The 26179-nt window shown below is 47.5% G+C and overlaps 1 protein-coding gene across 2 annotated transcripts; it reads left to right on the top strand.

Annotated features, from left to right (window-relative positions):
- Positions 1-1326: 1326 nt before the first annotated feature.
- SMO (smoothened, frizzled class receptor) lies at positions 1327-26179 on the top strand. Of its 2 annotated transcripts, none has more exons than XM_027539031.1 (12): positions 1327-2225; positions 17555-17760; positions 18437-18646; positions 18889-19061; positions 19397-19616; positions 19712-19835; positions 21266-21358; positions 22028-22136; positions 23065-23250; positions 23664-23812; positions 24320-24454; positions 24672-26179. In XM_027539031.1, the coding sequence occupies exons 1-12, from the start codon at positions 1901-1903 to the stop codon at positions 25082-25084; spliced, it is 2343 nt and encodes a 780-aa protein (XP_027394832.1). In that variant the 5' UTR covers positions 1327-1900; the 3' UTR covers positions 25085-26179. The 2 variants fall into 2 exon arrangements, with proteins under 2 accessions (XP_027394832.1, XP_027394833.1); XM_027539032.1 differs by lacking the exon at positions 1327-2225 and adding an exon at positions 16766-16874.

Genomic DNA, 26179 nt, shown 5'->3' with positions numbered 1-26179 from the left:
AGATTCAAATCCCCACTTCTCCACTTCTACCCATGCTGACCTTTCCCTGCTATAAATTCTTAGGGAGCACTTACTGTATCCTTCATTTTGGCACCTTATTTATCCAGTGATTAGCATGCATATCTAACTGCACTGGATACTCTGTGGGTAGAGAGAAAGGTCCTTGGCTTAGAGGAGGAGACTTTGCTGCTTTGTCATAATATATTACTGTTCCTTGAGGGCAAGCCTTGTCTCCATGGTAAAAATCCAAGATCTCAAGTTCTTCAAGTATGTCATGCCTATCATGGTGCCACACACACCCTAAGATTTCAGAAAAAGACTTGTTAAATTGAATTAAATCCTCTCGGGCTTATGCACTACTTGAGGATGGTAGCTGAAGTACAATAGCTAATCTGCTCTAAAATGGCCAAGCCTAACAAGACTAGTCCACCTGGGCTAGGCTGAAGGGGTAGGGGTCCTGGTGAGAAAGGAAAAGCCACCTTAGTGTGCTGCCCCATGAGCAACAGGAAGAATTGCTCACTGCAAGTCCACTCCCCTGGCTGGACCACTGGTTATTTAGAGGTGGAAACCACTGCAGGGTGAAATCAAAGTCCATGACTGACAAGAAAAAGAGTGAGAAAATGTGAAGAATGGCAGAGTAGGGAAGGAGAGCAGCTTAAACTTCCTGGGCCAGCCTATGAGTAGCCTATGAGCAGCAAAGGGCCATCAGAGAGGGACTGGCCTCCTTCAGCCATAACCAAAGACACACCAGGGCCAGCCATTGGCAACCACAGTTCAGAGTTTCACACATTTGTAGCAATAAAACTTGATGCCCACACTTTTGGTTTCCAGACACATGCTCTCTGAATGCTCTCTGAAGGCAGCGGAGGCTGCCTGGAGTGACTCTGAGGTCATCTCTCGCACAGGTCCCTAGCTGGAAGGACTTGGACAAATGGTGGTCTTCTCCATGGAGCTCTGGAACAAGCTGAAAGATCTAACCAAAAGCAGAAAAGACTGGCAGACTGGGGAGCAGGGCGGGATCTTCTAGATGCAGTAGAAGGTTCAGCTGACTTCAGGCATCCCTTGTCTCTCCCACATAAACCAGAAGAGTCCACTCTCTGCAGACGGCCAAGTTGAACGATCCTCAGGCCAGTCAAGATGCCCGCTGAGTCTGTGGCAATTACTGGCCACGATTTCCGATTTCCACCCATCTTGTGCCCCGAGGCAGCGGCGAGGTCACCGGAGCCCCCTGGCCTGGGCCTCTCCAGGCTCCCGGGACACTGAAGCTCCAGCTCCTCCTTTCTCGCATCCCTCCCCTCCTCTTCCCTCCCTCGGCCAGTCCCTCCCCCAGCCGTGTGGTGGGGGGGCGGGCGGGCTTGGCTCGGCGAGGCCCGTGCATTCCAGAGAGCCAAGCGAGCTAGAGCAACAAAGGAGCCGGGTAGTTGGCGGGGAGAAGTCGGGGGGCTGAGGCGCGGTAACGCGAAGGGGGCGTCTGGGAGGCGGGCTGGCGCGGGGGCGGAGCCGGGGACCCAGTCCCGCACCCCCGGCCCGCGCCTGGCCTCCATCGCGGGGCCAGGAGGTGGTTTTAATGGTGGGAGAAGGAATGGGGCTGGAGATTGGGGGCCCAGGGGGCTCCCGGGGGTGAAGATAACTTGGATTGCTAGGAAGGGGTAGAGAGTTGTGCATCCCGGCCCGGGCCTCCGCCGCCCAACATGGGCCCCGGGTTCCAAAGTTTGCGAAGTTGGGTGCCGAGGGCCCGAGGCGCGCGGGGCGTCCGGGGGGACCCGGCACCGGACTCTCGGGGCGCACAGGACGCCTGAGCTGCGTCTGCGGTCCCCAGGGTGGCGCGTGTAGCCGGGGGGGTGGGCTCCGGAGAGCGGGCGGGGGCGCCGGGGCTTCTGCTGAGTTGGCGGGTTTGGCCATGGCCGCTGCCCGCCTCGCACGGGGGCCGGAGCTCCTGCTCCTGGGGCTGCTGCTGCTGCTAGGGGGCCCGGGCCGGGGGGCGGCCTTGAGCGGGAACGCGACCCGGCCGGGGCCCTGGAGCGCGGGCGGGAGCGCGAGAAGGAGCGCAGCCGTAACCGGCCCTCCGCCGCTGCTGAGCCACTGCGGCCGGGCCGCCCCCTGCGAGCCGCTGCGCTACAACGTGTGCCTCGGCTCGGCGCTGCCCTACGGGGCCACCTCCACGCTGCTGGCCGGGGACTCAGACTCCCAGGAGGAGGCGCACGGCAAGCTCGTGCTCTGGTCGGGTAAGCGCGCGGGAGCCGGAGCCCGGGTCGGGGGCCGTGGCGGTGGGTTGCGGGGACTCTCCGAAAGAATAGGCTTGGGCCTGAGCTTGTGAGAGGTGGGAGCAGCACCCGGGAGAGTTGGAGGAACAGAGTCTGAAACTTGGGAGGCAGGCTTGAGACCCTGGGCTGATGAAGAGGGAGGACGAGGAACTTGAGGGAGTGGGTCACAAAGGGCCTGAGCAGGGTAGGAAGCAAAGGATGGGGGGGAATGAAGGCCTCCGGAGCGAGAGGGTGGGGGCTCTGAGCCACAAGAAAGGACTTCTCCTTTTTTTTTTTATTTAAGAAGAGATGCTCCACGTAGGTACCACTCTGGAAGCAGGGTCCTCGGGAATGCAAGGTGTTTAGACCTTGGAGCAGAGACCAGGAAATCGAATTGGAGAGGGAAAAGGGAAAGATGGGGGTAGAAGATTTAGGCATTGAGGGAAGATGGGCAGAAAAAATTGAGTGAAATTTGTGAAAGGTAAGAAACCCCTGGTAATGACTAATTAAAAGGTAATCAGAAAGCTCCAGAAACCTTGTTTTGGGAGCCAGAAGTCCAGAGGATTGTGATCTTGTCCTGCTTTTGACAGGAGATTTCGGTTTCCTCATCTGAAAAATGGGGACTCCGTTCCCTGTCCGAAATTGTGAAGGAATGAGACTCTTCTAACCATCATTTGTGTGTTCTTGGGAAGTTTGGGTTCTCAGACTGGTCTGCGTTGAGGAAGGACACTTAAGTCTGGAGTGTCCAGGCCCTTGGATACTTACATGGTGGCCTGAAGTCCCAGAAGCCTCACCTCAAGCTGGGATTATAACCTGATCTGAAAAACTGCAGACTAAACCCAAGAAGGTCCTTCTTTAGCAGTGTGGAGTGGATTAGCTCCCCGCTTGTCACTCTTCCGGGCTGGGGACTTAAAGATAAGGGAAGGGAACTTGCCTCGCCACCCCTTGCTTGTAGCTAGTGTGGTTCCAAAATTGTCCTTGAAGAAACAGAAACTAAAATCAAAAGCCAGGAGCAGACATGGGAACCTCCTTCTTTTGATAGGTCTTGGATGTCCCACATGTCCATTCTGCCCCAGCATCTTGATAGAGAAGTGTTTGTAGGCTGCCTGTCATTGTCACATTGACCGCTGGAGTTCTGAGTCTTTGCTGGATGTTGAACAAAGCCATGTCATTCCTCGCTTGGTACAGATGTCAGAGGAAGAACTTGGAGGATGGTACCCATAGTGGAGCCACATCCTTTGTGGGTATTGGATTCGAAAGTCAACATGTAGGCAGAAACCATGTGTAATCAACAGTAACTTTGAAAACAATCACAAATGGCCACAATGTCAGGTCTCTGTGACTTTGTGTTCATATCCTCTTTGATGGTAATATGTTTGTATGTGTGTGCAACATATAGTAATGCACAGTATGTAAGAAGGGGCATACATAGAAAATATAATTTTAGTTTTTAAAATTACATAAATGCAGAAGTGATAAAATTTAAAAAAAACACACACACAAAAGAAAGGTATCAACAATATTTCTTTGAGTTTGCTAAGTTGCTTCAGTCGTGTCCGACTCTTTGCAACCCCATGGACTATAGCCTGCCAGTCTCCTCTGTCCATGGGATTCTCCAGGCAAGAGTACTGGAGTGGGTTGCCATTTCCTTCTCCACCTTTGAGTTTAGGAGCCAATTGTATGGAAAATCTAAATGTCTCCAAACTAGAATCTCACCCAGTTCTGAGCTGCTCACACTATGAAAGGATATGTTCCTCCCATCTCTTCTTATTTATTTAACAGGGGCTTATGGTTGAATTCCCCCAACTTAAATGCATGTGTGATGCTGCCCTTCTGTAGTTATCATCAAATCAAGGTGGAAGGATATGAACCTCTCTCCAGCCCAAGCTCCTGAAAGCAGTTGCTGGGCAGAAGTGGTTTTGGCAGAAAAGTTTAGGAGTTAGAACCATCTGCTGGCTGCATAGGTTTGAACCTCACTAGCTGTGACTCTGGTGGGACACAGTCCTACAGGGGTTCCGGCACTGAGCCCTGGTCCTTATTTAACTGAGTTCTGTGCCCTCATCCTTCATCCCTCAGCTCAGTCCCATTCCCATATGCTTTCTGGATGTTCCTTTTCTATGTCTAGTCTTTCTGCTAGATGTTTCATGTGAAGTAGAGCCAGAAGCAGGTATAGGTATGGGCTGGGTCAGTAAGTGGGTAGAGTGAACCAGAGCCAAAAATGAGAATCACAGACAAGCCTTCAGCTAATAGTTCTGGCTAGTGATTTGTCCTGTCCTGAGCTAGTAGACTTGATTTGGCTTAAGATGTAGTCAGTGTCATCTGGCTCTTGGAGGTGTTTTTGTAGGTAGAAATAATTTAGGGTGTCTGTAAACTTGAAAGTAGAGACTTGTTCTTTCCTTTTTTTTTTTTAATCTGAGTTCTGAGTACATAGCTTTCTACTCATTCATTCAGTTAGATGTTTGGATGCTGGCTACAAGTCATCCTGGATCAGTTTCTGGGGCAGATAAAGATGGAGAATACAGACAGGATCCCTGCCGTCAAGGGAAGACAGACAATTAAACCAGGCTTTAGCAACACCTCTACGAGGTATTGTGACCTGGTAGGATGATGAAGGAACACAGAGGACTTTGGGGAACAATGAGAGACCCCTGGAGGAACTGACATTTAACCCACAACCTGAGAAATAAGTAGGAGTTTCTGGGGCCAAGGATGATTTGGGTGGGAAGGGATAGGAAGAGGATATGGATGTACAAAGGTGTAGAGGCGAGAGGGCTTGATACTTTTAAGGAAGTATAAGAATTTCAGTAGAACTGAATCAAAGCATGTGAGGGATAGGATTCTGAGAGATAAGACCTAGAGAATTAGAAAATAAAGGGATTCATATCCCATATTGGAAAGTTTGGATGTTTGCCAGAAAATAAGAAGGGGGCACTGAAGTCTTTTAATGAAGAGAGATGGAATCATATTTGCATTTCAGACCGATCTCCTTGAGTACTGTGTGAAGAAGCCATGGGAGGAAGGGAAGCCTGAAGCTGGTTTGCTTGTTGAAGGGATGGTTGAAGTAGAGATGATGGTGGTCAGTACTGGGGTGACAGCCTGGAAGAAATGGACAGATCCTGGGATTTCAGAAGTAGAACCAATGGGACTTGCTGATGAGTGAGCAGGAGAACCCAGGTTTCAGGCTTGGATGGAAGGTGGTATCATTCCCTCTCACTAAACTGGAGAATGCTAGAGGAGGAGGAGGTTTAGGAAGAAAGTACGAGTTCGTTTTGGTCATGTGAATTAGAGGGGCTTATTGGACATCTGTGTGGAAAGTGAAAGTCGCTCAATCGTGTCTGACTCTTTACCACCCCATGTACTATAAAGTCCATGGAATTCTCCAGGCCAGAATACTGGAGTGGGTAGCCGCGGCTTCTTTACCAGTTGAGTCACCAGGGAAGACATCTGTGTGGAGAGTCCCAGCAAACCTAGAATTGTTTTGCCGCTCAGTTGTGTCTGATTCTTTGCGACACCATGAATTGCAGCATGCAATTGTCCTTCACCATCTCCCAGAGTTTGTTCAGAATCATGTCCATTAAGTTGGTGATGCTATCCAATCATCTCATCCTCTGTCACCCACTTCTCCTTCTGCCCTCAATCTTTCCCACCATCAGGATCTTTTCAAATGTGTCGGCTCTTCGCATCAGGTGGCCAAAGTATTGGAGCTTCAGCTTCAGCTTCATTATCAGTCCTTCCAATGAATATTCAGGACTGATTTCCTTTTGGATTGACTGGTTTGAGCTCCTTGAAGTCCCAGGGATTCTGAAGAGTCTTCTCTAACACCACAGTTCAAAAGCATCAATTCTTTGATGCTCAGCCAAACCTAGAATAGGAGTTGCTGAAGAGAGGTAGCCACTATGAGCTTCCTCAGCCTAGACTGCTGAGCCTTTGGAAGTGAGGAATATCTCAGGTTGGGCCAATTTGTAAGTTTATATAGAACTCAGGTATGTCTCTCCTATATCTTTCAACTCTCTAGACTTGGGCTTCTTCAGGCACTCAGCATCTTACCCCAGGATAGTTTGAAATGTCTCCTCGCAGGCTTTCCAAGCTGACCAGACAAACATACTTATCCAGGCTATGGCTCACATTTGGCCAGACCTGGTTGGTTTGGTAAGTGGGGTAAGAAAGAAGAGAGACCTGTGGCTGGCAGGGGAAATAGGTCTCTGAGAACCAGCACGTAGCCTCTTTGACCACTGCTGTGCTCTGTGTGTGCACAGGGGTGTGCAGCCCTGGGTCCCAGCTGGGGGCAGCTGGTAGGGAAGAGCTGGAGAAGCTGGGAGGAATTTCTCATTTGCTACTCAGACATCTAGCTGAGAGATTGAGAGGAGGTCTGTTATTTGCAAAGGCAGACCAGAAAGAATTTCCTTAGAGCTGTTCCCAAACCTGGCTGATGATCAGAATCATTTTTAAAATATATATTTTTGGAAAGTATAAAAATACAGAGAAACACCCATGGGCTCAAGTTTTCATTTTTGCTTCAGATTTTTACCTTTTGAATTGTGAAATGTAGCCTGTATACAGAAGGTGCATATGACACAGAGGTACTAAATAATAAATAAATATAAAATGACACCTGAGTCAAGTGATGGTGGGCCACCCGGGAGCTCCCTCTGTCTTTTCCAATCACATCTCCTTCCCTCCTCTTCTAGAAGTAACCACTACCCGGATGTTTTTGATGATCATTCCCTCTTTCCTCCATAGTTTTACCATCTAGTTTTGGAATCCCTGAACGGTGTATAAGTTTTGCATGTTTTTTACCTCTAAACAGATGGAACTGAGCTGTGTGTATTCTTTTATGTCTTATTTCTTTTGCTCTATGTTATTTTGTAAAATTCATCCATGTTGTTGCAGCTTATTTTTCATTGCTGAATAGTACTCCATTGTACAATATACCACAATTTATCTATTTTATTGTTCTTTTTTGTTTGTTTGTTTTTGGTTTTGGCTGTGCTGGGTCTTTGTTACTGCTCGAAGGCTTTCTCTAGTTGCAGTGAGCAGGAGCTACTCTTCGTTGAGATGCACAGGCTTCTCTTGTTGCATTACATGTGCTCTAGGGCGTGCGAGCTTCAGTACTTGTATCACGTGGGCTCAGTAATTGTGGTGCACAGGCTTAGTTGCTCCTTGGCATGTGGGGTCCTCTCAGACCAGGGGTCAAGTCCATGTCCCCTCATTGGCAGGTAGATTCTTAACCACTGGATCACCAGGAAAGTCCCCTTTTGGTTGTTCTTAAACATTTAAGTTATCTCTGTTTTTGGCTACTATGAATAACATTGCTATGAATATTCTTTTCTATATATCCTGGTGCCCCTAGGTCAAATTTCTCTAGGTACATACTGAGAGAAATGGAATTGCTAGGTAAGAGGGCATGCATATCAGCTTTGCTAGATAATGCCAGTTTTTCAAAATGATTGTACCAACTTCTACATTCACTATTCCTGTAGAAGAGTCACCGTGGCTCCATGTTATTTCTGACACTTGGTACTGTCGGTGTTTTAAATTTTTGCCAATCTAGAAGATCTGAGTAGACATTTCTCTGAAGAGGGCATATAGATGTCTCATGAAAAGATGTTTAACATTGTTAGTTATTAGAAAAATGCAAATCAAAACTACAATGAGATATTACTTCATACTGGTCAGAATGGCTATCATCAAAAAATCCGCAAACAAATGCTGGATGAGGAGAAGGTAACCCTTCTACACCGTTGGTGTAAATGTAAATTGGTATAGCCACTCTGGAGAACAGTATGGTGGTCCCTTAAAAAACTAAAAATAGAGCTACCATGTGACCCTGCAATCCCACTCCTGGGCATATATCTGGAGAAAAACATGATCCGAAAGGATACATGCACTCCAGTGTTCATTGCTGCACTGTTTACAATAGCCAAGATGTGGAAGCAACCTAAATGTCGATCAACAGAGGAATGGATGAAGAAGATATGGTACTTATATACAATGAAATATTATTTAGCCGTTAAAAGAAAATTGATATTGAGGAACCTATTTTCAGGGAAGGAAGGGAGATGCAGGTGTAAAGAATGGACTTGTGGACACAATGAGAGAGGGAGAGAGCGGGATGAATGGAGAAATAGCATCACTGTATATACCCTATCAGCTGTAAGCTGGCGGTAAACTGCTGTGGAGCATAGGGAGCCCAGTCAGGTGCTCTGTGATGGCCTGGAGGGTTGGGGTCAGAGAGGAGAGGGAGGCTCGAGAGGAAGGGGATGTAGTATAATTATGGCTGATTTGCATTGTTGTATGGCAGAAACCAACACAACGCTGCAAATTTTTTTTTTAATTTAAATAAGCAATTATCACACACAAAAAAGAATGAAATAATGTCATTTTCAGTAACATGGATGGACCTAGAGAGTGTCACACTGAGTGAACTAAGTCAGACAGAGGAGAAACATTGTATGGCATCCCTTATACGTGGAATCTAAAAAGAAATTTTACAAATGAACTTACAAAACAGAAAGAGACACAGATTTAGAAAACACACTTATGGTTGCTGAGGAGAAGGGATAGTTAGGGAGTTTGGGAAGGTCATGTACACACTGCTGTTCTCAAAGTGGATGACCCACGAGGACCTACTGTATAGCACATGGAACTCTGCTCAGTGTTATGTGCCAAGCTGGATGGGAGGGAGGCTTGGAGGAGAATGGATACATGTGTATGTGTGGCTGAGTCCCTTTCTGCTCACCTGAAACTACTACATTGTTACTTGGCTACACCCCAGGACAAAATAAAAAATTTAAAGTTTGAAAGAAAATTTTTTTTTGCCAGTCTAGTCTAGTGGCTGCATGGTTGTATGTATTTGTGCTTTTAATTTGTATTTCCCTGATTGCTAGTGAGGTTAAGCGCCATTTCAGATGTTCCTTCACTGGCCATTTAGATTTCTTCTTTTGTGAAACCTCTGCTCAGATCTTTGGCCCATTTTTCTGTCAGACTATCTGTCACATTTGTAAGATTTGTAGTTCTTTATATACGCTATATATGAGTCCTTTATTGGTTGTAAGTATTGAAAATACTTTCTATTCTGCAGCTTGCCTTTTCATTCTCTCAGTGTCTTAAGTTCTGAACTTTAAGGTAGTCATTTATCAAACTTTTTATGATTAGTGCTTATTGTGTCTTACTTTTAAGTCCTTTCATACCACAGAGTCAAGAATTCATTCTGTTACCTTCTTTCCTTTCATTTTAGGTACATAATTCACCTGGAATTGATTATTTTAGAACTCCAGTTTCATATATATTGTCTCAACATCATTTATTTAAAAAAAAATTCTTTTCTATACTGGTCTGCCATAAATCAAGTGTTCAAATATGTTTTTGTTTCTGGGATCTTTATTCCATTCCATACGTCTATTTGTCTATCTCTTATCATACCATCTTAATTATAATACCTTTTTTTTTAAAACCATGCCTCTGGGCATGCAGGATCTCAGTTCCCCAACCATAGATCAAACCCATGTCCCCTGATTTGGGAACTTGGAGTCTTAACCACTGGACCACCAAGGAATTCCCTTTAATTATCATATCTTTATAGCATGGTCCTTTTTTTAAATTTTATTTTTAATTGGAGGATAATTGCTTTACAATGTTGCGTTGGTTTCTGCTATACAACAACATGAATCAGCCATAAGTATACATATATTCCTTCCTTCTTGAACCTCCCTTCCACCCCAGCCCCCATCCCACCCCATACGTTGTCACAGAGCACCGGGCTGAACTCCCTGTGTTGTATAGCAACTTCCCACTAGCTATCTGTTTTACGTATGGTAGTGTATATGTTTGGAGAAGGAAATGGCAACCCACTCCAGTGTTCTTGCCTGGAGAATCCCAGGGGCGGGGAAGTCTGGTGGGCTGCCATCTCTGGAGTCGCACAGAGTCGGACACGACTGAAGCGACTTAGCAGTAGCAGCAGCAATGTATATGTTTCAAAACCTATGGGCCCCTTCTCAGTATAATATTTTTATTTCATAAAGTAGAACCCATAGGATTGAAAAGCATATAGGATTACAAAAGAAATGAATTATATTGAAATATAGTTATCAAGTGTTAAACAAGTTTGCAATCTAATGTATGTGTGCTTCTTTATTAGTACACTAGATAAGATTTAGTGTGGGTTTAATAAGCACTGTAATGTCAAGGTAGTGATGAGCAGTAAAAATATTTTGAGGTGTTTCCAACAAAAGTATCTAATTTCCATTTGTGACAGAGCCACAGGTACTGCTATCATTTCTGTGGTTTGATGCTCATATTCATAATTGGGAAAGACTAAATTCCAGTTAGATATAATTTTTTCCCATCTAGGTTCATGGACCCCTAAATTATCTTTGTGACCTGCAGGCTAAGAACCTCTGCTTTAGAGGATGGCACTATTTAATAGACGGTGTGGTCTATTCTTAACCCTTTGTATTTTCATGTAAAAGTATTTGTTGGTGGTTTTGACTGGAATTACATTGAGTATATAGATTAATTTGATGACATCTTTATAATATTGTGTCTTCTAATCATTTCATTAAGTATTCTATGTAGATCTTTAATTTTCTCAGTATTTCTTGCAGTTTTCTGCACAAAGTTCTAAATACCATTTTAGATTTATTCCTAGGTACTTGACATTTTAATGCTGTTATAAATTGTGCTTTTACATTTCATTTTGTTTGTTGCATAGAGATACAATTAATTTTAAATACAGTAAACTAACTAAATTTATATACATACAAAGTTATCTCATTTGTGAATAATGAGTTTTGTTTCTCCTTTTTCAAACTATATGTCCTATATTCTTTATTGCCTTACTGCACTACTTAAGACCTCCAGTACATGGTTAAATAGAAGTGATAATAGTAGCAGCAGTCTTCATTCTTGACTTTTTCTTCATTCTAAAGAGAAAGCTTTTATACCTTTCACCATTAAATGTGATATTTGGTATAGGAATCTTGTAGTTATATTTAATCAGATTAAGGAAATTTTCTTATATTCCTAATTTGCCGATTATTATTTTTATCATGGATGGATGTTGAACTTTATCAACCACTTCCTCTGTTGAGATGATCATATGATTTTTTTCTGTCAGTGTGGTAAATTGCATTGATGAAATTTTCTAATGCTGAACCATCCTTAGCACAATGGTTTTCAACTCGATTGATCATCAGAATCACCCAAATTCTTTTTTAAAGTTTCAGTTCGGTTCAGTTCAGTTCAGTCGCTCAGTTGTGTCCGACTCTGTGACGCAGCACGCCAGGCCTCCCTGTCCATCACCAACTCCCGAGTTCACTCAGACTCACATCCATTGAGTCAGTGATGCCATCCAGCCATCTCATCCTCTGTCGTCCCCTTCTCCTCCTGCCCCCAGTCCCTCCCAGCATCAGAGTCTTTTCCAATGAGTCAACTCTTCACATGAGGTGGCCAAAGTACTGGAGTTTCAGCTTTAGCATCATTCCTTCCAAAGAAATCCCAGGGCTGATCTCCTTCAGAATGGACTGGTTGGATCTCCTTGCAGTCCAAGGGACTCTCAAGAGTCTTCTCCAACACCATAGTTCAAAAGCATCGTTCTTCACTGCTCAGCTTTCTTTATAGTCCAACTCTCACATCCATACATGACCACAGGAAAAACCATAGCCTTGACTAGATGGATCTTTGTTGGCAGAGTAATGTCTCTGCTTTTCAATATGCTATCTATGTTGGTCGTAACTTTCCTTCCAAGGAGTAAGCGTCTTTTAATTTCATGGCTGCAGTCACCATCTGCAGTGATTTTGGAGCCCCACAAGATAAAGTCTGACACTGTTTCCACTGTTTCCCCATCTATTTCCCATGAAGTGATGGGACCAGATGCCATGATCTTAGTTTTCTGAATTTTGAGCTTTAAGCCAACTTTTTCCCTCTTCTCTTTTCACTTTCATCAAGAGGCTTTTTAGTTCCTCTTCACTTTCTGCCATAAGGGTGGTGTCATCTGCATATCTGAGGTAAAATTGTGTCAAATATTATTTTTAAAGTACATAAATATAGAAAAAGTGAAGAAACTATTATAACACCTATGTTCATATTTTTTCTTTTTATTTCGTATTTTATTAAGGAAATAAAACAAGGGAATTCCCTGGCAGTCCAGTGGTTAAGTCTCACAGCCAGAAAAAAAGAAAAAAAAATAGATAAAATCGATGTCCCCTTTCTTCTTGTTTCCAGTTGCATTTCCTTCTGTTCTCTGGGAAGCTTCCCCCATCCCAGTAATTTGCATATTTATTTTTTAAGCTAAATTACTTTAATAAAATAGGTAGTACAAAATTGAAAAGTAACCAAAGTTAAACCCTTCCATTTCTGCTGCCTGCTCCCCATTTCCCCTCCCAGAGGCAACCGCCAACACTAATTTGTGTGTCTTTTTGTAGAATCTAACGTGTACAGATGTATGTGTGTTCTTATTTTCCCTCCCATAACCAGTAGTGGTTCTGCAGGCTCAGTTGAGTGTCCTCTACTCAACTGCACCCGTTTAACAGGACACGGTGGAGGTTGTTTCAGATCATCACAAATGGTTCAAGCCTCGATAGTGTTCTATTATATTGATGTGTGACATTTTATTTAGTAGGTCTCCTATTGATGGATATATATTAAGGATGTTTCTACTCTTTTGCTATTACAAACAATATTACAATAAATAATCTTATATACGATTTTTGTGAACATATAAAGTGGAATTGTGAGTATATTTGACAGCTGGTATCAGATAGTCTCCATAAGTATTTAATAATTTTTATTCCTACTAAAAATGTACAAAACTGCCCGTTTCCCGTACGCTCTTGCCAATGTGGCATTTTCAAATGTTTTGACCTTTATCCTTCTAAAGATTAAAAAATATGTCATTATAGTTCTATTTCACATTTATTGAGTGAGACTGAACATCTCTTTATGTTTTTAAAGGCCATTTGTATTTTCTGTGTGTGATCTCTTGTTTATCTTATGCCTATTTTTTTATAGGATTATGAATTTCTTATTGATTTAGAAGAGCTTTATGCACATAAGGAAAGTAATTCTTTCTTTACCTGTGATGTTTATTGGAAATATATTTTCTCAGTGTGTTGCTTTTCTCATGATCTTGTTTTTTACCCTGCTGAATTTATCTATTTTTCTGCACTGGCAGGCAGCTTCATTCTTTACCACCAGCACCACCTGGGCAGCCACTGTCTATTTTTCTGAAGTCTTTTCTTCAAATCTTTTATTTCACAATTTCTAGTTTTGTGTCATACTTCAAAAGGCCTTTTCCACTCTAGGATTTTCAAAAAACATTTTCCACTTTTTCTTCTAGTAGTCTAATTTTTTAAAAATAATGTAGTTATTTTGATTTATCTGGAATTTATTTTTTATGGAAGAAATGGGGTAAGGATCCAACTTAGTTTTTCCCTGAGCTGCCTCATCAGTTGTCTTTCTTTTTTTTAAGCAGTTTGATTTTTTAGCTTTTCTTCAGTGAGTTTTTACTTTTAAAATTAATTTTTATTTTATATTTAAAATTAGTTTTATTACATTTTATTGTTTTATTACTTAAAATTAATTTACAATGCTGTGTTAGTTTCTGCTGTATAGCAAGGTGAATCATTATACATATACATATGTCCACTCTTTTTCAGATTCTATTCCCTGTAGATCATTACAGTGTATTGAATAGAGTGCCCTGTGCTATGCAGTAGGTTTGTTTTTTCTTTTTCTCTTTTTTTTCTGGCTGCACTGCATGGCATGGGGGATCTTAGTTCCCTGACCAGGGGATCAAATGCGAGTCCGCTGCATTGAAGTTTGGGGTCTTAACCAGTGGACTGCCAGGGAAGTTCCCTCAATTGTCTTTCAAATTTATTTAATAATCTATCTTTTCCTTGAGGATTTTATTTTTAAAGTACAAAACAATATTTAAAATGAAAAAAAAAAAAAGAAAAGTTGCACACTTTAAAAAGCTGATAATTGAGACCTCCCTGGTGATCCAGTGGCTAAGACTTTGAGCTCCCAATGCAGGGGGCCTCAGTCCAATCCCTGGTCAGGAAACTAGATCCCACATGCTGCAACTAAGATCCCGGTGCAGCCAAATATGTAAACAAATTATATATATATATATATATATACACACACACACATATATATATACATACACACATACATATATTCAAAGCTGATAATTACCACAAATATCACAAAATCCAGAAAAATAAAGGATATGTATGTGTGTGTGCATGTGTTCTATTAATAGTTATTCATTGTTATATTACAAAGCATTCCAAAACCTGGTGGCTTAAAACAAGAACCATTCCTTTTGCTCATGAGTCTACAATCTGGGCAGCACTCAGCAGGGATGGGTTGTTTCTGTTCCCAGATGTCTGTGGCCTTCACTGGGATATCTGGAAAAGTTAGGAACTTGAAAAACGCAGCATCTCTTTCTCTTTCAAGGAGAAGGGGACAACAGAGGATGAGATGGTTGGATGGCATCACTGATGCGATGGACATGAGTTTGAGTAGGCTCCAGGAGTTGGTGATGGACAGGGAAGCCTGGTGTGCTGCAGTCCGTGGGGTCACAAAGAGTCGGACACGATTGAGCCACTGAACTGAACTGAACTTTCCCTTTCTTCTTTTGGCCCCAGGGTCTGTCTATACAGTCTCTCCACCAGGCCTCTTCAGCAGGACAGCCTTGGGATAGTTAATCTGATTACATGGCAACTGGGCTTCAAGAACAAGGGTTCCAAGAGACCCAGGCAAAAACCGAATGGCTTCTTATTATGATCTAGGCTTGAGAGTCTGAGAACATCACTGCCACCACATTTTATTGGTGGAGCAAGTCACTAAGACCAGCCCATATTCCACAGTATCTTTATTCAACATCTATCTGTTTCTCCTCTATAATACATTTTACTCTAGGGAGCTCCTCCCTATTTAAAATGTATTGTTTAATAAACATCCAGTAAAATTCACTTTCTTTGTTGTCACAGTTCTGTGAGTTTAGACAAAGGCATAGCCTGGATGCAGCCACTGCATTCGAGATGGAGAACAGCCCCATCACCCCCAAATGTTCCCTTGTGCTGTCCCTTGGTAGGCAAAGTCATCTCCTACTCCATCCCCTAGCAACCACTGCTGTATCCTCCACCCATACCCAGGCAGTCAGAATTTTGGAGACTGGGTTCTCCATCTAGAGGGATAAAGGTCCCCCAGGTGATTCTGATTTGAGTCAGGTCTGAGAACTGTTGTTGGGGACATGTCTTCTTTTAAAATATCAGTTCAGTTCAGTTGCTTAATTGTATCCGACTCTATGGCACCCCACTCCAGTGCTCTTGCCTGGAGAATCCCATGGATGGAGGAGCCTGGTGGATTGTAGTCCATGGGGTCGCTAAGAGTCGGACACGACTGAGCGACTTCCCTTTCACTTTTCCCTTTCATGCTTTGGAGAGGGAAATGGCAACCCACTCCAGTGTTCTTGCCTGGAGAGTCCCAGGGACGGGGGAGCCTGGTGGGCTGCCGTCTATGGGGTCGCACAGAGTCGGACACGACTGAAGTGACTTAGCAGCAGCAGCAGCGGTAGCCCCATGGATTGCAGCACGCCAGGCTTCCAAGGAGCAAGCATCTTAATTTCATGGCTGCAGTCACTTTCATCACTGCAGTCATCTGCAGTGATTTTGGAGCCCAAGAAAATAAAGTCTGTCACTTAAAAAAAACTTTGTATATATATATATATATATATATATATACTTTTGCTGCATTGGGTCTTAGTTGCTGCATGTGGATCTTTAGTTGCAGCATGCTGCCCCTTTTAGTTGCAGCATGTGGGATCTAGTCCCCGATCAGGGATCAAACCTGGGCAGAGTCTTAGCCGCTGAACCACCAGGGAAGTCCCCCAAGAACACTGCCTATTAAGCAATAGGAATTTGCTTTGCATCCTTAGAATAGGCTTTGCTAGTGAGAGCTATGAGTGGTCAGAGGCCTCAGATAAGTAACAGTAACAGCTAATATCTCTTGAGTGCTTAGTATATGACAGGTACTGGGCTATGTACATTTGGTACATTATCTCACTCTGCACCACAGTTCCACTAAATCTTTTATCCCCATTTCACAGATGAGGAAATTAAGGCTCAAGATTAAGTAATTTGTCCAAGATCACACAGCCAGGAAATGGTAGAGCCACAATTTGGACTCAGGCAGGCCAAATTTCGAGGTCCATGCTCCTTATCCCTCCCTTCCCCAAAAGAGAAGTTACCTGCCCCCACCAGCTCCAGCCTGGGCAGTTCCGCATGTTGGCTCTCACTTCCTCAGAAGCTTCTCCTAATACAACGTCTTGTTTGGGAAATAGGTGTTCCTGCAGGAGGGATGATTCAGGAGGAATAGAGGGATGGAATGCTGAAGTGAGCTTAGCCACGGGGGAGTAGGGTGGAGGCCTGGGCTGGGGCGGGGGTGCTGGGAGACCTCCACCTGCGTGCGTCTTGCTGACAAGACCTTTCCTCCCCCTGCACTGGATACAGCCTCCTCTGTTTCTCTCCATCTGATTTCCTGTTTCCTCTTCCGGCTTTGGAGTACCTGGCTCCCCTGACTACCTCTTCCTAAACTCCTACCTGTTCTCTGTCCCACCTCAGCTTGGTAAGAGGAACAAGGGTCCGGGGGTCTGGGCAAGGGGAAACACCTCCTGGATCTGGTGCACGGGCCCTGTGGGGGTGGGTGCCACAGCCCTCCTTCCGCATGGACTGTAGAAGGTTTAAGAATGCCCCTGAAAAAGAAAGATAAATTGATTTTGGGTTCTCAGCCAGAGGTGCCAACATTCCTTTAGTGGGTCATTTTGAAATGGGGGCTTTTTAAAAACTTTAATTGAACTGCAATATATTAATACATGGAGAAAAGGGCACAGATTGATTTTCACAAGGTAAATATACCCATGTAACTGGTACCAGATCAAGAAATAGAATACTACCAATGTCCCAGAAGTCCTCTTCAAGCCTCTTCCAGTCCCAACCCTGGAGTGGGAGGGGTGGGGAGCATTTTTTTGGTTGTCACTAGGACTTAGGGTTTCTGTTGGCATTTAGTGGGCACGGTCTAGGGATGCCAAATGTCCTGCAGTACATGGGACTGTTCTGCACAAAGAACAGTCCCGCCCAAATGCTCGGCTGAGAAATGCTGTGCCTGACGGTGCTGAGCAATCATGGCCTGCAGCATGGCCAAGAGAGATGCCTTAGGCCCAGGGAACAGGGATGCAGCTGGGTCTGTGGGTCAGAGTGAGGAGGGGTCTTCACTGCAATGTATCCACGCTGTGGCTACACCCGCAGGCCTCCGGAATGCCCCCCGCTGCTGGGCAGTGATCCAGCCCCTACTGTGTGCTGTGTACATGCCTAAGTGTGAGAACGACCGGGTGGAGCTGCCCAGCCGCACCCTCTGCCAGGCCACCCGCGGCCCCTGTGCCATCGTGGAGAGGGAGCGGGGCTGGCCTGACTTCCTGCGCTGCACCCCCGACCACTTCCCCGAGGGCTGCCCGGTGAGTCCTCTGCAGGGCCAGGGCTGAGCTGGGCATGGGGACAGGGCCCAGCAGGGGCAGGGAAGCTCAGAGCCTACTGTGCTGAAAGATCCCAAGTCATGGGCTCAGCGAGCCACAGACCCAAACCAAAACTGGGCCAGTCCGTCAGGGATTATCTTATCTAGCTATGAAACATTTTTGAGCACCCACTCTGTTACTCACTGGGGAGTTACAGGAGTCATGAGTGACAAACCTATTCTCAGAAAGTTTATTGTCTGTTTAGGGAGTCAGGGCTTGGGCTTGCACGTGTAAAACGCGAGAGACACCAAGACAGGGATGGGATCTAGTTCTGGGGTGAGGGAGAGCACATTAATAATAATAGTAATCATTATTTATTACTGTCCAAATACATTTTAAACATCTTACATTTATTCATTTAACCCTTAGATCACACCATGAAGTAAGTACTGCTGTCCTATAGATCAGGAAACGGAGCTAACAGGGAGGTCACGTAACTTGCCCTAGGCTATGTGGTCCCTGAGCGGCAAGGCTGGGATTCAGATGCTGGAAGGTTGTCTACAGCACCTGCGCTTTCAGCCTCTCTGCCGTGCTAACCCTGCACCTCTTATTAAACCAAAGGTCACCTCGAGCCTGCTGCTTTCCGTTGTATTGTCTTCTCCCCTTCTCTCCTTGCCAGAATGAGGTGCAGAACATCAAGTTCAACAGTTCCGGCCAATGCGAGGCTCCCTTGGTTCGGACCGACAACCCCAAGAGCTGGTATGAGGATGTGGAGGGCTGTGGGATCCAGTGTCAGAACCCGCTCTTCACCGAGGCCGAGCACCAGGACATGCACAGCTACATCGCGGCCTTCGGGGCTGTCACGGGCCTCTGCACACTCTTCACCCTGGTCAGCGGAGGGCAGGCCCCGGGTGGAGGGCAGAGGGAGAGGCGGGGGCCCGGGACCCTCAGGCTGCCTGTAAAGTAGGAAGGGAGCCAGTTGTCCGTGGGAGGCTGGGCTCTGGGAATCGGGGGGAGGAGAACTTGACAGGGGTCTTCAGGGAAGGGTGGTGATTAGAGGGGTGGGGAGTTCCAATAAGAGTGGCAGAACAGCCCTAACCCCGTGGAACGGGCCCCTCTTCTCTCTTCTAGGCCACATTTGTGGCTGACTGGCGGAACTCCAATCGCTACCCTGCCGTCATTCTCTTCTATGTCAATGCATGTTTCTTTGTGGGCAGCATTGGCTGGCTGGCCCAGTTCATGGATGGGGCCCGCCGGGAGATCGTCTGCCGTGCTGATGGCACCATGAGGCTCGGGGAGCCCACGTAGGTGTCCTGGGTTCCCAGAGGCGAGGGCGAGGGGAAGAGGCTGATGCCCATTTTCCACAAAAGGGGCAGGTTGGACTGGAAATGGAGACTTCAGCGTGGGATTCAGCTCTGCCTTGTTGCACCCAAGGTCTTCAGCACTAGAGCCTGGACCGTTCACATCTTCTGTATCCTCTTCACTTCTGACCCAAGCCCGGTCTCCAAGCCCTGACTCCTAGAAGAACCTTCAGACCTTAGAAGCCAGGAGTCTGGGGACCACAGGGCCAGAGGGGGGGAGACTTGGTAGATGGAATACAGAATGAGCACCCCAAGTGACACCCCACTTGTCTGCACAGCTCCAATGAGACCCTGTCCTGCGTCATCATCTTTGTCATCGTGTACTACGCCCTGATGGCCGGCGTTGTCTGGTTTGTGGTCCTCACCTACGCCTGGCACACCTCCTTCAAAGCCCTGGGGACCACCTACCAGCCTCTCTCCGGCAAGACTTCTTACTTCCACCTGCTCACGTGGTCACTCCCCTTTGTCCTCACTGTGGCAATCCTCGCCGTGGCCCAGGTCTAGTGACTGGTACAGGGTGGGGACCTGTGTGGGGCGAACGTGGGTGCGGGAGAAAGTGACCCCCTCTGTCCCCCTACCCCTTCCTCCTGCAGGTGGACGGGGACTCTGTGAGCGGCATCTGTTTTGTGGGCTATAAGAACTACCGATACCGCGCTGGCTTCGTGCTGGCCCCCATTGGCCTGGTGCTCATTGTGGGAGGTTACTTCCTCATCCGAGGTGAGTGAGGACTGGGCTGAGCACCTACTCTGTGTAAGCAGGAGCCAGGAGCTGCCAGCTCTGCTGCTTTTGAGGCAGGACCTCAGCTGGCTCACTGGGGCCTTGGGGTAAAGGGGAAGGACAGACACAGCACCACAGACAGACACAGCACCACAGACAGACACAGCACCACGACACTTAGGGTGGGGCAGCACCTTTGTTCGGCTAGAAAAATGCTGCCCTCAATCCAGCCTTGTTTGAAGGCTAACGGCTTGCTGAGTGGAGCTTGGGCTGGGTCCCTACCCCTGCTCAGCTCTGACCAGATGCCCTTGTGTGATAAACACCTTGAGTGACCTATCTCATCCATGTGGGCCAGCTGGGGGCCTTCCATCGTGTGTGTGCCCTGAATTCATATACACGCCCAGTCTCTGGAACTTGGTTTCTCAGCTCCTTTCTGCCCACGGTGCACACACACGCAGAGTTTTCACAACACACACAGATTCTCTGTTTCCTCATTTCCCTGTCTCAATCTGCCGCCTCCACAATGAGCCTCCGTGTCTGAGCTCATTTTTGTTGAGCGTTCTCTGTAAACTTCAGTTTCCTCCCCCAGCTCCTGTTCAGCCCACCTTGTTTCCGTCTCCTTGGCAGTGGCTGAGCCTCTGATGTGTTTTGTATCTGTGTGTTCCTGTGCGGTAGCCACCAGCCACGTGTGTTGAAACTAGTCCAGGTTGAGACATCTCATAGCATAAAATACAAACTGCACTTCAAAGACTCAAGCACACACAGAAGTAAACAGTCTCATTAACAGCTTGTTATATGGATTACACGTTGAAATAATAATGTCGTAGACAATGATTTATTGTTTTTAAGGTGTATTGAAGTTAATTTCATTTGTGTCCTTTTACTTTTTGAAGGTGGCTTCTAAAAAATTTGAGATTATGAGTTGTTATTCAGCTGCGCAGTCATGTCTGACTCTTTGTGGCCCCATGGACTGCAGCATGCCAGGCTTCCTTGTCCTTCACTGTCTCCCAGAGTTTGCCCAGACTCGTGTCCATTGAGTTGATGATGCCATCCAGCCATCTCTGGAAAATTTGACATTATGAGTGTGGCTCACATTATATTTCTCTTGGACAGCAGTGTCCTGGGGTCTCTTCTTTGGCCTTTTTCATCATAATAACTTTGACCCACTGCCTTTCTTAGGGAGGCTGGACCAGGAGTGAGGCGTCTTTGGTCTCCACTGTCTGCCTGCCCTGCTCCAGTCTTTCCTGTCTGTAGCATGTCTGCCACCAGCTGCACTCCAGTGTCTCCAGTTCCTCCAGCTTTAAATCAGCACAAGAGTCATCAGACCTGGGATTCCAGGACCATAGGACCCTCCTGGGATGCCACACACCCATGCCTCCCAGAAGAGTGGTCTGGCCCCCACTAATGTCTGCCATTTCCCTTATGTTCAGGAGTCATGACCCTGTTCTCCATCAAGAGCAACCACCCTGGGCTGCTGAGCGAAAAGGCAGCCAGCAAGATCAACGAGACCATGCTGCGTCTGGGTGAGTGGGTCTGTCCATCATCACGCCCACTGGGGAAGGGTATTGGAGGCTGAAGTTAGCAGTTAGCAGCCAGGGGGCAAGACTAGGCTCTGTGTGTGTGTGTGTGTGTGTGTGTGTTGGCGGTGATGCTGGTAGTAGCAGCTCAAAAGGGAAGGTACCTTCCTTCTCAGTTGGAAGAATTCAAGTTCATGTCAACATTTGAGGCCTATTTAGAACCCTTAAGTGCCTCTAATTTCTTATCTTATTTTGGAGAAAACAATTCTTTGGTATGTTTTATTGACGTGTACTTAAATCACAATGTTAATTTCTAGTGTATAGAACAGTGACTCAGATATATATATATCTACAGATAGATAATTTTTCATATTCTTTTCATTATGGTTTATGACAGGATATTGAATATAGTTCCCTATGGTATATAATAGGACCTTGTTTATCTATTTTATATAGAGTAGTTTCTCTCTGCTAATCCCAAACTCCTGATTTATCCGTGCCCCACTTCCCCCACCTCGGTAACCATAAGTTTGTAGAGAAAACAGTTCTTAAACCGAGCCCAGCACAAAGTCACCCCAGAGTTTTTCAGGCCCGTGTGGGGCGAACACCTCCTCCCTACCGCCGCTCCCACACCTGGGATGGGTGACGCCCTGCCCCACCCCTGACCCTCCACAGGCATTTTTGGCTTCCTGGCCTTTGGCTTTGTGCTCATCACCTTCAGCTGCCACTTCTATGACTTCTTCAACCAGGCTGAGTGGGAGCGCAGCTTCCGGGACTATGTGTTGTGAGTAGGGGACTGGGGGCCTGCAGTGGTGGGCACTGGAGACCCCTCTCTGCGATCCAGCAGGGGTCTGTTAGGTTCCAACCTCAGAGGGCGAGAGAAACTGCCTGTCTTGCTTTGGGTGCTCACACTGTTAGTTGCTCCGTAATTTGCAGACATGGCCAACAGCCCTGGGGTCCCTGCCCAGCTCCGCCCTTCCCTCTCATCCCCAAGGCTGCCTGGCTGGTGCGTTTGTAACTGTTAAGCCATTGTATGTTTTGGCTTCTCCCCACCTCTTGTGTTGGCCACAGATCTTGATTTCTATTTCTCATGGACTCTTTACAGAGCATATTGCAAATCCCTGCACAGCAATAGTTATCGCTCTACAACAGGTTAACAACCCATTAATGCTTTCTGGGTTTGCCTGTGCTTTTTTTGTGTCACATGATGATAAATCTGCGAGGGTAAGGCACCTCAGCTACTTCAAAAAGTGCAGTCCATACTGATACGAGGAATAGGAGTTAAAATGCTCATTGGGACTTCCATGGTGGTCCAGTGGCTAAGACCCTATGCTCCCAATGAAGGGGCCTGGGTTTGATCCTTAGTCAGGGAACTGACTGCAACATGCTGACTCCCACATGCTGCAACTAAGACCCTTCGAAGTCAAATAAATAAATAAATACATTTTAAAAATCCTAAGTGCTTCAGACTCTTCCTTAAAGGCTCCAGCTTCCAGTGTGTGCCTGGGTCCCTCCCCCAGAAATTTGATTTCATTGAATGGGGTGTGGCCCAAACATCAAGAGTCATTAAAAGCTCCCAGGTGACTCTAATGATCACCTAGGATTGCAAATCATTGATGTGGGCTTCACTCTTTCTAGTGTTGGGATTGATTGTCTGGGCAACCACCAGGGAGACTCAGAAAGCTTCACCCGTCTACTACCCCTTGCCACAGATGCCAGGCCAATGTGACCATCGGGCTGCCCACCAAGAAGCCCATCCCTGACTGTGAGATCAAGAATCGGCCCAGCCTCCTGGTGGAGAAGATCAACCTATTTGCCATGTTTGGAACTGGCATTTCCATGAGCACCTGGGTCTGGACCAAGGCCACACTGCTCATCTGGAGGCGCACCTGGTGCAGGTGGGGTCAGCAGCAGCCCGTCCTGACCTGGCTGCCTCGTTCTCTCAGTCTCAGCATCCTGTAGGCTCGGTCAGGTCTCACAAGTCCCAGCACAGCCTTGAGCAGGTGTGATTTCTGAGGGGCCGAGCGGCCGAAAGCGGCCTTTCCTGTGGCTCACCACTGCCCCCTGGTGACACCTTGTGTCCTTGCGAGGATGGGCCAAAGACTGCCTTTGCGTCTTCTAAGAGAGGAGTGATTCGAGAGCTGGGCACAGGAGCCCTGCATTCTAGCCTCCCTTTTTGGCAGAGAAGGCCTCTACTCTTCAGAGCTCTGGAGGCTCCTTTCCTGGAGGGAATGGATTTACTGGTCTTTTGCAAGATTTGAGGGGAAGCGGTTGCTCCTCCATGCCCCCTGCCCCATCTTTTTGCCCTCAGGTTGACGGGGCAGAGTGATGATGAACCCAAACGGATCAAGAAGAGCAAGATGATCGCCAAGGCCTTCTCCAAGCGGCGGGAGCTACTGCAGAACCCAGGCCAGGAGCTCTCCTTCAGCATGCACACCGTCTCCCACGACGGGCCTGTGGGTGAGCTGCTACTCTGTTTTCCTCTGGAGCCCATTCTCAGTTCCCTTCCAGGCTGGTGTGGCTTCATGGTCTGTTTGCAAGGCTGTGAGGAATGGCGCTCCTTCTTCTGTCTACATACTCCTTCTTCTCCAACCCCCCACCCCCATCCCCCCACCACTCCATCCCAGGCTACTCTCCCCTCTGTTTCTGCCCCTGGGTCTGCTTGCTGGTGATTTGGTTCTAAAGGACTCATCTCCCTCACCTTCAACCGTCTTCTTCCCCTGTTCTCCCTGGGCTACAGGAAGTCAGGTTTCGGGCACTGGGTTTCTGGCGTCTCCTCAGGCCCCCATGCCCTTCAAACTGGGGATGGGTAGAGATCTGGCTGTGCCCACCAGGGTGGGCTTTGTGTGCTAAGTTGAGTGGGAGCCAAGGGCTGGGGGAAGGTGAATGGTACCGAATATGGAAGGAGCAGTCACGGTGAGGGCCTGGGCAGTCATGGCACCTTGCCCTTTCCTTCCATCTCCACAGCGGGCTTGGCCTTTGACCTCAATGAGCCCTCAGCCGACGTGTCCTCTGCTTGGGCCCAGCACGTCACCAAGATGGTGGCCCGGAGAGGTGCCATACTGCCCCAGGATGTGTCTGTCACCCCGGTGGCAACGCCAGGTATGGATTTCCACTCCTGTAGGAAGGTGGGGGATGTTGAGGCTGGAATAAAGTCCTGGAGTGGAGTGACAGGAGCTGCCGGCAGGGGAGAGGGAGGGGAAGGCCTTGGAGAACTATAGCATGGGTTCCCGGCTCCAAGAGAAGGGGCCCGGGGAGAGAAGGTGCCACGCGCACAGAGCTTAGAGTCCCAGGCTCCCGTTCTCTCTCCCACCGTCAGTGCCCCCAGAGGAAAAAGCCAACCTGTGGCTGGTTGAGGCAGAGATCTCCCCGGAGCTGGAGAAGCGCCTGGGCCGGAAGAAGAAGCGGAGGAAGAGGAAGAAGGAGGTGTGCCCACTGGTGCCACCCCCGGAGCTTCACCTCCCCGCCCTGGGCCCTGCCTCCGCCTCTAGTGCGGTCCCTCGGCTGCCACAGCTGCCCCGACAGAAGTGCCTGGTGGCCGCGGGCGCCTGGGGACCTGGGGAGTCCTGCCGACCTGGAGCCTGGACTCTGGTCTCCAACCCCTTCTGCCCAGAGCCCAGCGCCCCAGCCCCTGTGGCCTGGGCGCAGGGCCGCCGGCAGGGACTGGGGCCCATTCACTCCCGCACCAACCTGATGGAGGCGGAACTCATGGATGCAGACTCCGACTTCTGAGCCTGGAGAGTAGGACCTGCAACAAGAAGGAGGAACAAATACCGTTCCGAGGCTTTTCTTCCTCCCTGAGAGTGCTTCTGTCCAGGATCTCATCTTCGCGAGCACCTGAGGGCCCAGTTCCTTCCCGGGAGAGTTCAGTGTGGACGGCTCATGGCACCAGGACTGCAGGAAGGAGCCCTGACATCTCCACAGCTAGGCCTCACCGGGGCAGGGCCCTGGAGGTTAGGGTCCTTGATTCTGCCCCACCTGGCTGGCAGCGTCAGTCTCTAGCGGTGTCATGGGTAGCAGAGCTCCTAGTGTGGCGGTAAAGGTGCGAGCAAGGCTGCGTGGGCTTGCATGCATACTTGCATGGGCTGTGGTGGCCAGCCCCTGTCTGGCAGATGAGGGCTGGCTGCCCTTGTTTGTGCCAATGGGTGCCCTTCCCTGGCACTCTCAGACCAAAAGTGTTTATTGGGTCATTATCCCTTTGTCCACCTGAGGACAGAGCTCCTTTCTCCCCTTTCTGGTTGGTTGTGGGGCTGGGAGTACTTACTCCCATAGGGGCTATAACCTCTCTTAAAAGTGTCCAGCTGGCTCCACCGTAGGCCAGTAACCCACCCTGGGTGTTGTGGCACCCTCCTTTCCCCTTTCCCCTTTCGGTTCAACCAGGCCAGCCTCTTCCTGTTTCCTGTTTGTTGATTAGGACCCAGAGTTGCAGCATTTTCCACCCTGCCCCCACGCCCTACCCCTTTGCTGCTGGGCTCCATCTCCAGGTGAGAGGTTGGTTCAGCCATAGAGCCTGGCATGGTGGAGAAGCTGCGAGTGATGGGAAGCCTCTGGGCCTCAGAGAGATGCATGCTATCTCTCAGGGGATGGATCCTCTGACTGAGGAACTACCCTTAGGAAGCTGCTGACACTTCAGCCAGGCAGGAATGCTTCCTTCAACTTCCATAGTCGGTGGGTGAAGAGGTTCCCACCTCTCATTACCCCCATCCAAGGCCCCAGCGTCAAGAACCAGACAGCAGGGAGCTTTAGCAGCTGGCTGGGTTCCAGATCAGAGGGTAGGGATAAGGAAACAAAATATAAACAGTAAATAAAAGGTTTTTGTATAATCTA

Source organism: Bos indicus x Bos taurus, chromosome 4 (assembly GCF_003369695.1).
Source record: "Bos indicus x Bos taurus breed Angus x Brahman F1 hybrid chromosome 4, Bos_hybrid_MaternalHap_v2.0, whole genome shotgun sequence".
In the NCBI taxonomy this organism is placed as follows: Eukaryota; Metazoa; Chordata; class Mammalia; order Artiodactyla; family Bovidae; genus Bos; species Bos indicus x Bos taurus.
The sequence above is the reverse complement of the archived record's forward strand: the minus strand, read 5'-3'. Positions and strand labels throughout refer to the sequence as shown.